This window comes from Myxocyprinus asiaticus, chromosome 24 (genome assembly GCF_019703515.2).
Source record: "Myxocyprinus asiaticus isolate MX2 ecotype Aquarium Trade chromosome 24, UBuf_Myxa_2, whole genome shotgun sequence".
Taxonomy (NCBI): Eukaryota; Metazoa; Chordata; class Actinopteri; order Cypriniformes; family Catostomidae; genus Myxocyprinus; species Myxocyprinus asiaticus.
In genome coordinates, this window is record NC_059367.1 from 4,476,892 (window position 1) to 4,491,443 (window position 14,552).

The 14,552-nt window shown below is 36.6% G+C and overlaps 1 protein-coding gene across 1 annotated transcript in view; it reads right to left on the reverse strand.

Moving 5' to 3' along the window:
• Window positions 1–14,109, reverse strand: part of dpysl2a (dihydropyrimidinase like 2a) — a 33,012-nt gene extending 18,903 nt beyond the window's left edge. The window contains exons 1-3 of the mRNA XM_051654117.1: window positions 13,821–14,109; window positions 1,718–1,806; window positions 1,428–1,612 (exon numbers count right to left, since the gene is read on the reverse strand). Of these exons, the coding sequence (XP_051510077.1) occupies window positions 1,428–1,612; window positions 1,718–1,806; window positions 13,821–13,862 (316 nt within the window). The 5' untranslated portion in view covers window positions 13,863–14,109. The remainder of the gene's footprint in view (window positions 1–1,427; window positions 1,613–1,717; window positions 1,807–13,820) is intronic.
• Between the last annotated feature and the right edge of the window lie 443 nt (window positions 14,110–14,552).

Genomic DNA, 14,552 nt, shown 5'->3' on the forward strand with positions numbered 1-14,552 from the left:
TTTCTTTTTTTTTTGATGAGGATGATAATGATTCCATTTCTCCTTCCCTGAAGTAATATCTATAAAATGACACACTTTGGGGATTTTATGCTATTTTGATCTTTTTTACATGTAAATTTCTCAAATTCACCATTAATTTGCATATGCAAATATGGAAATTTATGAAACTTTAGTACAGTAAAAACTTAAACTTCTGTAAGTTGAAACATGAAGAAAATATGAGAATGTGACATATATTGGAGGTAACAAAATATAAATAACATGACTTTTCGAAAATCATGTCGTAACAATAATATTCAGTAGATGGCTGCAGGGTCTACTGAACAGTAAAGCGTTTCGCCATGTGAGCAAGGCTCGATGAGGCCACATTTATAAATTAGAGCTGTGGGAAAATGTCTTTGTTTTCATAACAGAAAGATGCAGTATTTTGTCTGGAAGTTGGATTTTTATTCACTGGGGCCTCTCAGAATTTGTTCTTTGATCTTTGTTCTCTGTGTGAGTGTGCATGAGTGTGTGTGTTCAGCATTCTCCCTTCTGTCTGTTTCAGTCTCACCCATTTATGTGTGTGTGTGTGTGTGTGTGTGTGTGTGTGTGTGCTTCAGCATGTGTGCGTGTTCTGCATCGTGGGTGTGTTATTGTCTCACCCCCTCATTTCTGAGTGTGTGTGTTTGACATTGTGGCTGATTTATTGGTTTTATTTTAAAAAACAAAAAAACAAAAAAAAAGCTCTGTGTTATAGTCTCAACAGTTCATTTTTGTGGGTGTGTAAGTGTGTGTGTGTGAGTGGGTGTGTATTTTTTGCACTCTGGATGTTTAATAGTCTCACCTTTTAATTTCTGTGTGGGTTTTCTTAGCTTTGTGGCTGATTTATTGATTGTATTTGACAGATAAAAAAAAAAATGCTCTGTGTTATGGTCTTTCCCATTCATTTTCATTGGTCAGTCAATTTTGACCACGAAGACAAAGGGTGTAGATTTTTTTACAAGCACTTAGACTTATCGAATAATTCCCAAATTTGTTTTGTATGTTCAGATGGCAAGTGGAGGAAAAGTCACCAACTCTTGTACCACTCAGATAAAGGAAACCATTGTTATTAGATAAAAAATGACCGAAGACCAAAGGAACTGAATGCATTAAATAAGGAATTATATATATGTATATATATATATATATATATATATATATATATATATATATATATATATATATATATATGGCAAATTTCAGCAAAATTTAAATTTGAGATTATTAACATTAACAAACCCTGAATAGGTTGAATAGGTGTTGAATAGGTGTTATTTTATTTTAATCTATTGACAGCCTTATATTTTATATTTAAATTTATTTTATTTTTTTTAATTTTTTTTTTACAGTATATTAGAAATGATATATACTGTAGTTATATTATTCTTTCTTTTTGAACGTACTGATCATAGTGGTGCCGCCAGCGAGAGCTGCTCGTGTGCCCTGGTAGAAATCATCGGCTGCTGTCATGCCCCGATCAGGCATCTGAAAGCGGGTATGGACGTCAATGCCACCTGGTATCAGCATCATGCCATGGGCATCAATGGTCTTCACACCCCCAGGAACTATGAGGTTTTCACCAATTTGCCTGGAGAGAGACACAGAGGTCAAGAAAGTTCAACTCTACTGTCTTCAGCTCTGACAAGGAATCGACTAGCAACATAATGACATAAAATAATGAAAATAAACTTGCTTGATGACTCCATCCTCCATGTAGATATCCGAATGGAAAGACTGATCATCATTCACTATCTTCGCTCCTTTGATTAGAAGACGGTCACTCTGAGAGAAAGAGAGAGAAGAGAGAAGTTCAATCCCAACAGCTGTGTGCATCTATTTATTTGATTGTTTGAGTGTAACTCAACAGGAATCACATGCTGTCAGTGAGCATTGAAACAATTTGTGCAATTTCAACAATAAAACAAAAATGTGTGAACATTTCTCCCTAATGTTTCTTTCACTCGCTGTTCTTAAAAAGTCACTGTCTGTTGGTATGACAGTTTGTCCAAATAACAGCTAGGTTACAGAAGTCATCCTACACCACTTCTTAAAGTCGACATGGCTGTCTTTGACAACCTATTTTACTTCCGTTATGTGATGCATCTTAATCGTGAAACAGAATATTTAGAGCTTTTTGACCGGGACATTCACCCTCGAGAGCGTCTCCATGTATTCCACTGGAAACATGTCTTGTTCAAATCTATAATTATTTGCTATTATTGTCACAAATTGAATTACATAACATTTACTAGCATTGAATTACTTTTGATTGGCTGGATTTAAGAAAGCCACACAATAAAAATCCTGCACTAAACAGCATACAAAAAATGACGACAAGCCCAGCACATCAGATTCAATCATAACTGAAGCAGAAAGATCGCTGAGGCACATCAGAGTGATTCTTATCATGGTAAATCAATTCTGACATGCTGAGGCCAAACATAATTTCAGGGCACTGGAATCAACTGCAGCCTGCATGAATGCAGTCCTGTTGAGACATGCAGTTTACAGTATTATGGGGGGGGGGGGGGGTTGGGTGGTGATGTCATAGGAACTCAGAGATTACATCTGCTCTGTGCTGCCCGCCTCACTGGACTCACTGCAGTTTGCATACCGCAACAACCGCTCCACTGATGATGCCATTGCATCTACACTACACACTGCTCTCTCCCACCTGGAAAAAAGGAACACATATGTGAGAATGCTGTTTGTAGACTACAGCTCAGCATTCAACACCATAATGCCCTCCAAGCTTGATGAGAAACTCTGGGCTCTGGGCTTAAACAGCTCACTGTGCAGCTGGATCCTGGACTTCCTGTCAAGCAGATGCCAGGTGGTTAGAATGGGCAGCAACATCTCCTCATCACTGATCCTCAACACTGGAGTCCCAATGCCATCATTAAGTTTGCTGATGATATGACGATGGTAGGTCTGATAACTGACAATGATGAAACAGAGAGGAGGTGCACACTCTGACACTTTGGTGTCAGGAGCACAACCTCTCCCTCAATGTCAGTAAGACAAAGAGCTTGTGGTGGACTTCAGGAGAAGAGAAAGAGAACACAGTCCCATCACCATCAATGGAGCACCGGTGGAGAGAGTCAGCAGCTTCAAGTTCCTCGGTGTCCAAATCACTGAGGAACTCACATGGTCCGTCCACACTGAGGCCGTTGTGAAGAAGGCTCATCAGCGCCTCTTCTTCCTGAGGTGGCTGAGGAAGTTTGGAATGAACCGCCACATCCTCACACGGTTCTACACCTGCACTGTAGAGAGCATCCTGACTGGCTGCATCTCCGCCTGGTATGGCAACAGCACCGCCCACAACCGCAAAGCTCTGCAAAGGATGATGCGAACTGCCAGACACATCATTGGAGGTGAGCGTCCCTCCCTCCAGGACATATATACCAGGCGGTGTGTGAAAAAAGCTCGGAGGATCACCAGAGACTCCAACCACCTGAGCCATGTGCTGTTCTCACTGCTATCATCAGGCAGGCGGTATCGCAGCATCAGGACCCGCACCAGCCGACTCCATGATAGCTTCTTCCCCCAAGCAATCAGAAATCTGAACTCTTGATCGATCACGTTACATATATCAGCACTGCACTTTATTAGCCTCAGACTGGACCCACATTTTATACTTCTCTTAATAACACACTGGCAACTGACTATCAACTGACAGCTGAATGTCAACACAACACTTCATATTTATTTATGTGGAGGGGGGGGGGGTACAGTATATTTTTACTGTATACAGTCTTCTTATTTTGTGTATACTGTATATTATTATTATTTATGTTTTTTGTATACAGTCTTCTTATTTTTTTTATACTGTATATTGTATATTATTAGGTGTATATTGTGTTGTGTAACAGATGTGTAAACTGTGTTATGTGTAAATCAGATGTTTATTGTACAGTGCATCCGGAAAGTATTCACAGCGCTTCACTTTTTCCACATTTTGTTGTTACAGCCTTATTCCAAAATGGATTAAATTCATTATTTTCCTCAATTCTACAAACAATACCCCACAATGACAACGTGAAAGAAGTTTGTTTGAAATCTTTGCAAATTTAAAAAAAAAACAAAAAAAAACATGTACATAAGTATTCACAGCCTTTGCTCAATACTTTGTTGAAGCACCTTTGGCACCAATTACAGCCTCAAGTTTTTTTGAGTATGATGCTACAAGCTTGGCACACCTATTTTTGGGCAGTTTCTCCCATTCTTCTTTGCAGGACCTCTCAAGCTCCATCAGGTTGGATGGGGAGCGTCGGTGCACAGCCATTTTCAGATCTGTCCAGAGATGTTCAATTGGGTTCAAGTCTGGGCTCTGGCTGGGCCACTCAAGGACATTCACAGAGTTGTCCCGGAGCCACTCCTTTGTTATCTTGGCTGTGTGCTTAGGGTCGTTGTCCTGTTGGAAGATGAACCTTCGCCCCAGTCTGAGGTCCAGAGCGCTCTGGAGCAGGTTTTCATCAAGGATGTCTCTGTACATTGCTGCATTCATCTTTCCCTCGATCCTGACTAGTCTCCCAGTTCCTGCCACTGAAAAACATCCCCACAGCATGATGCTGTATTGGCCAGGTAATGAGCGGTGCCTGGTTTCCTCCAGACATGATGCTTGCCAGTCAGGCCAAAGAGTTCAATCTTTGTTTCATCAGACCAGAGAATTTTGTTTCTCATGGTCTGAGAGTCCTTCAGGTGCCTTTGGCAAACTCCAGGTGGGCTGTCATGTGCCTTTTACTGAGGAGTGGCTTCCGTCTGGCCACTCTACCATACAGGCCTGATTGGTGGAGTGCTGCAGAGATGGTTGTTCTTCTGGAAGGTTCTCCTCTCTCCACAGAGAAACGCTGGAGCTCTGTCAGAGTGACCATCGGGTTCTTGGTCACCTCCCTGACTAAGGCCCTTCTCCCCCGATCGCTCAGTTTGGCCGGGCGGCCAGCTCTAGGAAGAGTCCTGGTGGTTCCAAACTTCTTCCATTTATGGATGATGGAGGCCACTGTGCTCATTGGGACCTTCAATGCTGCAGAAATTTTTCTGTACCCTTCCCCAGATCTGTGCCTCGATACAAGCCTGTCTCGGAGGTCTACAGACAATTCCTTGGACTTCATGGCTTGGTTTGTGCTCTGACATGCACTGTTAACTGTAGGACCTTATATAGACAGGTGTGTGCCTTTCCAAATCATGTCCAATCAACTGAATTTACCACAGGTGGACTCCATTCAAGTTGTAGAAACATCTCTAGGATGATCAGTTGAAACAGGATGCACCTGAGCTCAATTTTGAGTGTCACAGGAAAGGCTGTGAATACTTATGTACATGTGATTTTTTTTTATTATTATTATTTTTTTTTTTTTTATAAATTTGCAAAGATTTCAAACAGACTTCTTTCACGTTGTCATTATGGGGTATTGTTTGTAGAATTTTGAGGAAAATAATGAATTTAATCCATTTTGGAATAAGGCTGTAACATAACAAAATGCGGAAAAAGTGAAGTGCTGTGAATACTTTCCGGATGCACAGTAATTGTCATGACTGCTATGTTGCTTGGAACCGCACCCAAGACTTTCACCCACTGTTGCATTTGTGTATATGGTTGAGTGACAATAAAGGGATTTGACTTTTGGTGAATTGACGCCACTGGCTAAAACACTCAAACTCCTGTCAGTCCCTTATCTTACACCACAAGAACTGAATCTATATTTACTGCCACTTAACGAGGACTGGTACATTTGATAAAAATGAAGTCACATTTTATCCAGCTTATAGGGGTCTGAGTCACAGATACTACCTAATGTGAATTACTTTCATCTTCAAAAAACAAAAACAAATGTTAGACCAACAATATTCCACCAAATGTTGTCCCATAGCCTAACAGAGTTGTCTGAACAAACCATTTTTATGTTAAACAATTTAGCTGATTTGCGAGTTCACAGCATGCATTGCAACATGAATAATGTCATATGGCTTAAGTGTCATAGGCTTTTTTTTTTTTTTTTTTTTTTTTGCTGTTTATTGACTTAATTTATATTGTTATAGTTGTTTTTGCCACTGTTAGTCAATTGTATACCTCAATTCAGAGGCAAAGATGCAGTTAACTTCATGTAAAAATGATTGAAATAGGCACAAAAATGACATTCTCATATTGCAAATTAATAGTTGGCTGAACAAGAAATGCAGGAATATTTGCATTTAGTGAACAAACATTCTAATTGACTAAACAAAGCAATGTTACTGAGGACATTTATTAAGACAGTTGTTAAGAGAACTTAAAAATCTTACTGCATCATGTTGCCTTGATTTAAGTTTGCTCAATAATTCTTTTTATACAGTGTGAAATTGGTATCCATGACTTTTTAAAAGTAAATAAGCATATTTAAATAATGAGAATTAAATAATTTTTAGGGTAAAAAATGACTGCAATACAATATATTTTTTAATAAAAATCAGTACAACAGGCGGTACAACAAATATTACCATAATGAAATTATGATCAAAATCAAAAGCAAAAAATAATAAATAACATTTTGCATTAATAAAATAAGCACATTTAAATAATAAAAAAAGCACATTTACACACATTTAAATAATAATAATAAAAAATTATTTTTAGGGTAAAAATGACTGCAATACAATGATTTAAAAAAAAATAAAAATCAGTACAACAAATACCACCATAAAGAAATTAAGAAAAAAGTAAAAATTAAAAAAGTACAAAATAATAAATACCATTATGCATTAATAAAATAAGCACATTTAAATAATAAAATAATGCACATTTAAATAAGTATTAAGAATTTTTTAAATGTTATAAAATGACTGTAATACAACGATTTTTTTTTTTATTCAGTACAATAGGCAGTACAACATTTACTACCATAATGTATACATACTTTACAATTTAAATATTAATAAAAATGTTTGAAATAACTATTAAAAAAAAACAACATTTAATAAATACACTCAAAAATATTTTTAAAATTGACATTTCAATTTCATAAACATTTTCTATCAAAATATTTGAGTATTTTAAGTTTTATTCATTTAATTTTGTTATAGATGACACAATTCAGAGAATGCCAGTATGCCAGTTCACTAGCCTCCAGGAAGCCTGGCATCATTAACCGTAAGCACTGTGCTGTTTAAAGGGAAAATTCTGTCATTTACTCATTCTCATGTTGTCACTTTTCAAAGCGATTAGACTTATGATTGTTGCCTTGTAGATGATGGAATGATTATAAAATCTCAAAGAATATAATATCATAGAGACTTTTGTGTTCCATGGAATAAGAAAGTCATACAGTTTTGGAACAACATGAGTGAGAATATGACGACTGTCCCTTTAAACACAATGGCTGGTTCCCCACAGAACAAGGCTTTTTTCTTTGGGTTTTCTCACAGTAAAACTCTGAAGCACGATACATGGACCAGCGATAGCTACTTATTAGCACACAATTGGCTATTTAACAGTCCTTGCATGGCAATTATCCCATCAGGTTCTTAATTTAGTATGAAGTTCTTTGTTTCTAGCTAGTAAAGCAGAAAATTTAGGAACAAACAGATGTACAAATGAAAATTCAGTGGGCCTAATGCCAGATGACCAATTCATAGCATGCTGATTCTTTACTGTCAGGCGTGCAGTGAAGTTTCTAGCGCACACACTAACGGTATTAATCCATCGTAAAGCCTGTGAATGGGCTTAATGGGTCGTTACATAACAGGTCAAAAAGTCCCTCCTCCAGATCAAGTCAAGCAGTAAAGCTGGAAAGGGTTTGTAGGTGTCACGTGGAACACAACATTTGTAATGGCAAAATGTATTTCTGACAACTAAGAGTAAACAGACAAATGCAGAACCAAAATTACATTTAAAGGAATAGTTCACCCAAAAATGAAATTTTTGTCATCATTTACTCAACCTCGTATGGAAGCCAGATCCCACCTCGGAATTAAACAGTATAAAAGGTAACTCTGACTTTTTATTTCACAACTGTGACCTTATTTCTCGTAACTGCACATTTACACTTCGAAATTGAAAGAAATAAAGTCACAGTTGTGAGATCTAAAGTTGCAGTTGCTTAACAGGTAAGATATTAACTCTAAATTGCGAGATATGTTTTGCAAAGTCGAGATTTTTTTTATAAACATTTTATAAACATGCAATTACGAGCATTAAAGTCACAATTGCGAGATATAAACTAGAAATTACAAGATATAAAGTCGCAATTGCGAGATATAAACTAAATGGCAAGATATTTTTTGCAAAGTTGAGATTTTGCAGTCACATTTACAAGTTTGATATCTCATAATTACGAATAATAAAGTCACAATTGCGAAATAAAGTTGCAATTGCGAGATATAACTGTAAATTGCATGATATAAAGTTGCATTTGCAAGTTTATAACTCATAATTACGAGATATAAAGTCGCAACTGTGAGATCTAAAGTCTCAAATTGTGAGATATAATGTCGCAATTACGAGTATTAAAGAAATAAAGAAATTTATTTCTCACAATTTCAAGAAATAAAGTTACAGTTGTGACATACAAACTTCAAATTGCGAGAAGTAGCAATTGCATGATATAAAGTCGAAACTGAGAGTTAATGTCTCTTAATTACAAGTATTAAAGTCACAATTGTGAGATGTAGAATTACCTTTTTTTTTTTTATTCCGAGGAGGGATCAAGACACCATAGCCTCTTGTTGATGCAAACTTGTATGACTTTCTTTTGTCTGTGGAACGCAAAAAGATGTTTTGAAGAATGTACTGATCTTTTTTCCCCCATTCAATTATGATGAATTGGCTTTCAAGCTTCAAAAAGGACCGTAAAAGCACCATAAAGTATCATAAAAGTAGCACATACAACCAATGTGCTATATTCTGACTATATTAAGACCTCTGAAGTCATATGATAGGTTAGTGTAAGGAACAGACTCCAATTTCTGAATCAAATTTTGGTCTGTTTCTCACACTAATCGCATGGCTTCAGAAGAATGGGAATACAGTTGTATGGACAACTTTTATTAAACTTTTGAGTTGCGTTTGCATCCATTTTGAAGCTTAAAAGCTCCAGTCACTGCAATTGCATTAAAAAAATTATACAATTGTTACATTCTTCAAAACAAAAAAAAGTCAAACGGGTTTGGAATGACATTGTAAGTAAATGAAGGCAGAATTTTTATTTCTTTTTCATAATTTACATATCTGTATTATCAGCTGAACATAGTCTATTGTACACTGCATCAAGCCTCTAGGATTCCCCCGGGGCGTCAGGGGCTGCTAATGATCGCCTACAAGGGGTTCCATCCATACCAGACCAAATCCCTGTGACCCACTTACAACAACTCAAGTGCATAGTTTTATCCCAAACACTGACTCAAGCTACTCCAATCGACATTAAGCTATAATGGTCACTAGATAAAGTGGGCTACCATCCTGCGTGCACAAGACAAATGGCCTTTTCCGAAAAGCAAAGTGCATCGTTTTGCTGTGAGCGGAGAGAATCCAGTCCAGTAAGTATTAAGGTATGGTGAGATTCTTTGTATTGCTCCTTCTAATTTAAATAAACAGGGGTCAGAGGAAATTGGAATGGAAAATTGCACTTATCTAATCAATGAGTTTCATTGATCTTTAGAGAGTGGGAGAACAACATAAAACAACAGGAATCAACCAGTGGATCTGTTGAACATTCGATATACTGCAGCAAAGTCATGTGAAACGGAACATTGTCTGGGATGCGGGAATACAGCAATCGCTGCAGAAACATGTCTAGAAAGTGGGCCAGGAGTGTGTGTGTGTGTGAGTGAGTTTCAGAGAATAAAGGACAGAGTGCTCAGGCCATGTTTGTCACAAGCGGTGTGGCAATGTGACATTGTCAGACAATTCAAAGATGACAGAGAGTGAGAGACGTACTGATACTCACACACCGAATGGAAATGCCAAAGTCACATTATACCTTAAAGGGAGAGTTCACCCAAAAATGAAAATTCTTTCAGTAACTCACCCTCATGCCATCCCAGATGTGTATGACTTCCTTTCTTATGCTGAACACATTACGAAGATTTTTAACTTCTCAGCTCTGTAGGTCCATTCAATGCAAGTGAATGTGACTAGTACTTTGAAGCTTCAAAAAGCAAATAAAGGCAGCATAAAAGTAATCCATAAGACTCCAGTGGTTTAATCCATGTCTTCTGAAGAAATTCAGTTGGTTTTGGGTGAGAACAGACCAAAATATAACAAATTTTTCATTGTAAAACTATTATTTAAGCAACTTTACAACTCAAATAATACACAAGTTTTAACAGAAGAATTCAAGTGTGTTTATATATGTATAAGCTTCACATTTCTGCCTTTAAACCCTCCAAAAATTGGTCCCGTTCACTTCCATTGTAAGTGTAACCAGAATTTTTTTTTTTTTTTTAAGAACATTTTAAATAATTTATTATGGTAATTAACATCATGCCACCAATGCTGCCTATAGTGCTTAACTTGTATTGAACCCGGAAAATATATTTCATACTTTCAATTCACTTCAGACTGACAATGCAATTAATACTTGAAAAGTGCAGACAGTATCAGCGCTTGCCACCCACTGGCAGTATTTGCACCATCCCTTAAGATGGCTAAAGCTAATCTGACGTCCAAGAGCTAAAGGCAACATCAACCAGCGAAGGCAGAGAGAGTCTTCCTGTATTTCTCATCTCTCTTCCTCCTGTCCCAGATTTGACCATTCCTGTAGACCTCTTGTATCACATTTCAGTGCAGTGAATATTGATGCAAACTGTCTTTGATCTGTATTAGGTCATTGATGGGCTGTGCACGTATTACAAGCCCTAAATATACAGTATGTACAGTAGCACTCCATACCATGATACAGTATGCACTTTGCATCCACTGACCTACTTTTCAAAAGAGGATTTTCATTCATTTACTCTGGAGACGGGGTCTCTGCATTTAGCATGGTTATCAAACCAGTTCTCCTGCTTGCAGTGGGGGTGGGTGCGTATGCCATTCTACCAGCAAACTGAACTGAAGCTGGCTTTTAAATAAAATTAAATGCACTTTTGAAGAGGAATGTTTTCAATGCATGCAATGCATCGTTCTAAAAAATGTTCCCATCTTGGATTGCTTTAAAGACATTAGAGATAAGATACATATCTTGTAAGATTCAAGCTACACATTGCAGCTAGTAAATTGGGCATGTAAAACAGGGAGGTTATGTTTGGTTTTATTATGTCTTATTTGAGGAAATAGATTCTGGTGCATCTTAGGGCCAAAATAAAATGATAAAATTATGCATGCATGCTTAAAAGCTTTCCACAAGCTATTTTTAAATATAAAGAAATGCAATTTTGAAGGTGAATGTTTTCAATGCGTGTAAATTCTCAATCTCAAATTTGTTCCAGTGACGGGTTGCTTTAAAGTAATTGGAGATAAGGCAAATGCAAAATACATATTTTTCGCTAGAAAATTAGAACTAGGCACGTAAATCTGGGAGGTTACTTTGGTGACGAGCAAATATGTTTTATTTTATTATATCTTATTTGAGAGAATGTGTTCTGGTGTATTCTTAGGGCTAAAATAAAATTTTTAAATAATGCATGCATACTTAAAATCTTTTCACAAGCTTTTCAAATAAAAATAAACGCACTTTTGAAGATGAATGTTTTCAATGCATGCAATGCCATAATTTATAAAGATATTACAGTGATGGTTTTCTTTAAATTAACTGGAGATAAGATACATACAAAATACACATTTCTGCTAGTAAATTAGAAAAAGACATTTAAATATCGGAGGTTATGTTGGTGACAAGCGATAAAGTTTTATTTTATAATATCTTATTTGAGGCAATGCGTTTTGGTGTATTCTAAGGGCTAAGATGTTAAAATAGTGCATGCATGCTTAAAAGCTTTTCAGATATAAAGAAATGCACTTTTGTTCCAATAATAGATTGCTTTAAGTTTATTAGAGATAAGATACTTACAAACTACACATTTATTTGCCTATTTTTATGATTTATCTTATATCTTATTTGAGGCAGTATGTTCAGGTGTATTTTTAGGGCTAAAATAAAACATTAAAATAATACATGCTTGCTTAACATAAAGCAAATGCACTTTTGAGGGTGGATATTTTCAATTCATGCACAATGTTACAGTGATACATTTCTTTTAATTCATTAGAGATAAGATACATATAAAATACATATTTCTGCTAGTAAATTAAAAATAGGCATTTAAATCTGGGAGGTTATGTTTGTGATGAGTAATAATGTTTTATCTTATAATATGTAGGCCTTTATGCATATACTCTATGTGTGTGAGTGTGTGTGTGTGTGTGTGTGTGTGTGTGTGAATGTGTGTGTGTGTGAGTGTGTGTGTGTGTGTGTGTGTGTGTGAGTGTGTGAGTGTGTGTGTGTGTATGTGTGTGTGTGTGTGAGTGTGTGTGTGTGTGTGTGAGTGTGTGTGTGTGTGTGTGTGTGTGAGTGTGTGAGTGTGTGTGTGTGTGTGTGTGTGTGTGTGAGTGTGTGAGTATGTGTGTGTGAGTGTGTGTGTGTGTGTGTGTGTGTGTGAGTGTGTGTGTGTGTGTGTGTGTGTGTGAGTGTGTGTGTGTGTGTGTGTGTGAGTGTGTGAGTATGTGTGTGTGTGTGTGTGTGTGAGAGTGTGTGAGTGTGTGTGTGTGTATGTATGTGTGTGTGTGTGTGAGTGTGTATGTGTGTCTGTGTGAGTGTGTGTGTGAGTGTGTGTGTGTGTGTGTGTGTGTGTGTGTGTGAGAGAGAGAGAGAGAGTCCTCCCAGATTTAAATGCCTATTTCTAATTTACTAGCAGAAATATGTATACGGGTATTTATCTATAAAATGTTATAAGATTTCCATAAGCTATTTTTCGATACAATTATATGCACTTTTAAAGATGCATGCAAAGCTATCATTCTCAAAGATGCTCTAATGATGGTTTGCTTTATATTTTTTCATATATTAGATTTAATCTACTAAATTAGATATAGAAATGAAAATTAGGGATGTTATATTGGTGGCTATAGGAATAATGTTTTATTATATCCTATTTTAAATAAAGCCATATTTTCTGGTGTATTTCTAGGATGTTAAAATAATGCATGCATGCTAAAAAGCTTTCCACAAGCTAATTTTTATGCACTTTTGAAGGTAAATGTTTCCAATGTATGCAAAGCCATCATTCTCAAAATGTTTGATTGATGGATAACCTTCATTTAATTAATAAGTAGATATATTTCTGCTATTAGAATGAGAAATAGGTACTGTATGCACATTTGGAGGTTATATTTGTGGCAAGACATTTTATATTTTATTGCATCCCATTTGAGGCCATGTATTCTGGTGTATTCCTAGGATGGTAAGATAATGCATGCATGCTTAACAGCCTCCATAAGCTAACTTAGTATGTATGCAAGTGTGCATACAATTATGCTATGTATACAAGCAGGCTATTAAATTTACCAGTTAGACATCCTATAGGTGCTGACCCACAAAGACACACATTCCAAAGTGGGCCTGATTACACCATATTTTCACACAGAGAAATCCAGCATCGTACGCAATTCTTTTGACATAACTAGACCACTATGAATCCACAGAGTCTAGTTGCATAGGATATTAACATTTCAGTATTCATGTCTCCTTATGAAATGCCATTGGGAAGGCGCTGTCATTTCAGGACCGGCTGGAAGCCTCATATTCACGAGCCTTGCCATTTAATAGTCCAGGATACACTCTGAGTATTTACAAACCATCATTCATGGGTTCATTTCTACTCACGGTGATGCGAGGGATGTTCTTCTTGCCCTGGTATCCGGACATCTCGGCGCTGATGGCTGGAAATCCGTGCGTAATTGTTCCTAATGCGCTTTTGGAGAACCGACGATCCGCTCCTCAATGACACCAGCCGGACAAAACAATCCGAATGCAATGGCAGAAGGATTTTAGGACGAGACAGCAGAGATTTTATTGATGAATAGAGAAAATTCCCCAGTGTTGAAGATGACGGGCTTTTCTCCGTGTTCCAGCGCAGCGCCAGGACGCACCAGACAGGCAGTCACCGATGGAGAGATTTACACCTCCGAGCATGCGCAGCACCCCGCCCTTATCAACACACGCACGCGCACGCGCGCAAACACAAACCTGCTCTACTAAATAAATTACATATAAATATATTACTTCATAATCATCATCATAATCATTATTATTATTATTAGTAGTAGTAGTAGTAGTAGTAGTAGTAGTAGTAGTAGCAGCAGCATTATTATTAGCCTCTATTATTAATTGTCATTATTGGAAAACATACCCAGTAAATGTCTTTCTATAAACCTCTTTTTTTTTTTTTTTTATTTCTATAGAACTGCAAAATAATTTTGAGTACAAATGGTTCCTAAATTAGGTGTTAAAAAAATAAAAATAAAATAAAAATAATATATATATATATATATATATATATATATATATATATATATATATATATATATATATATATATAATAAAAAAAACATAAAT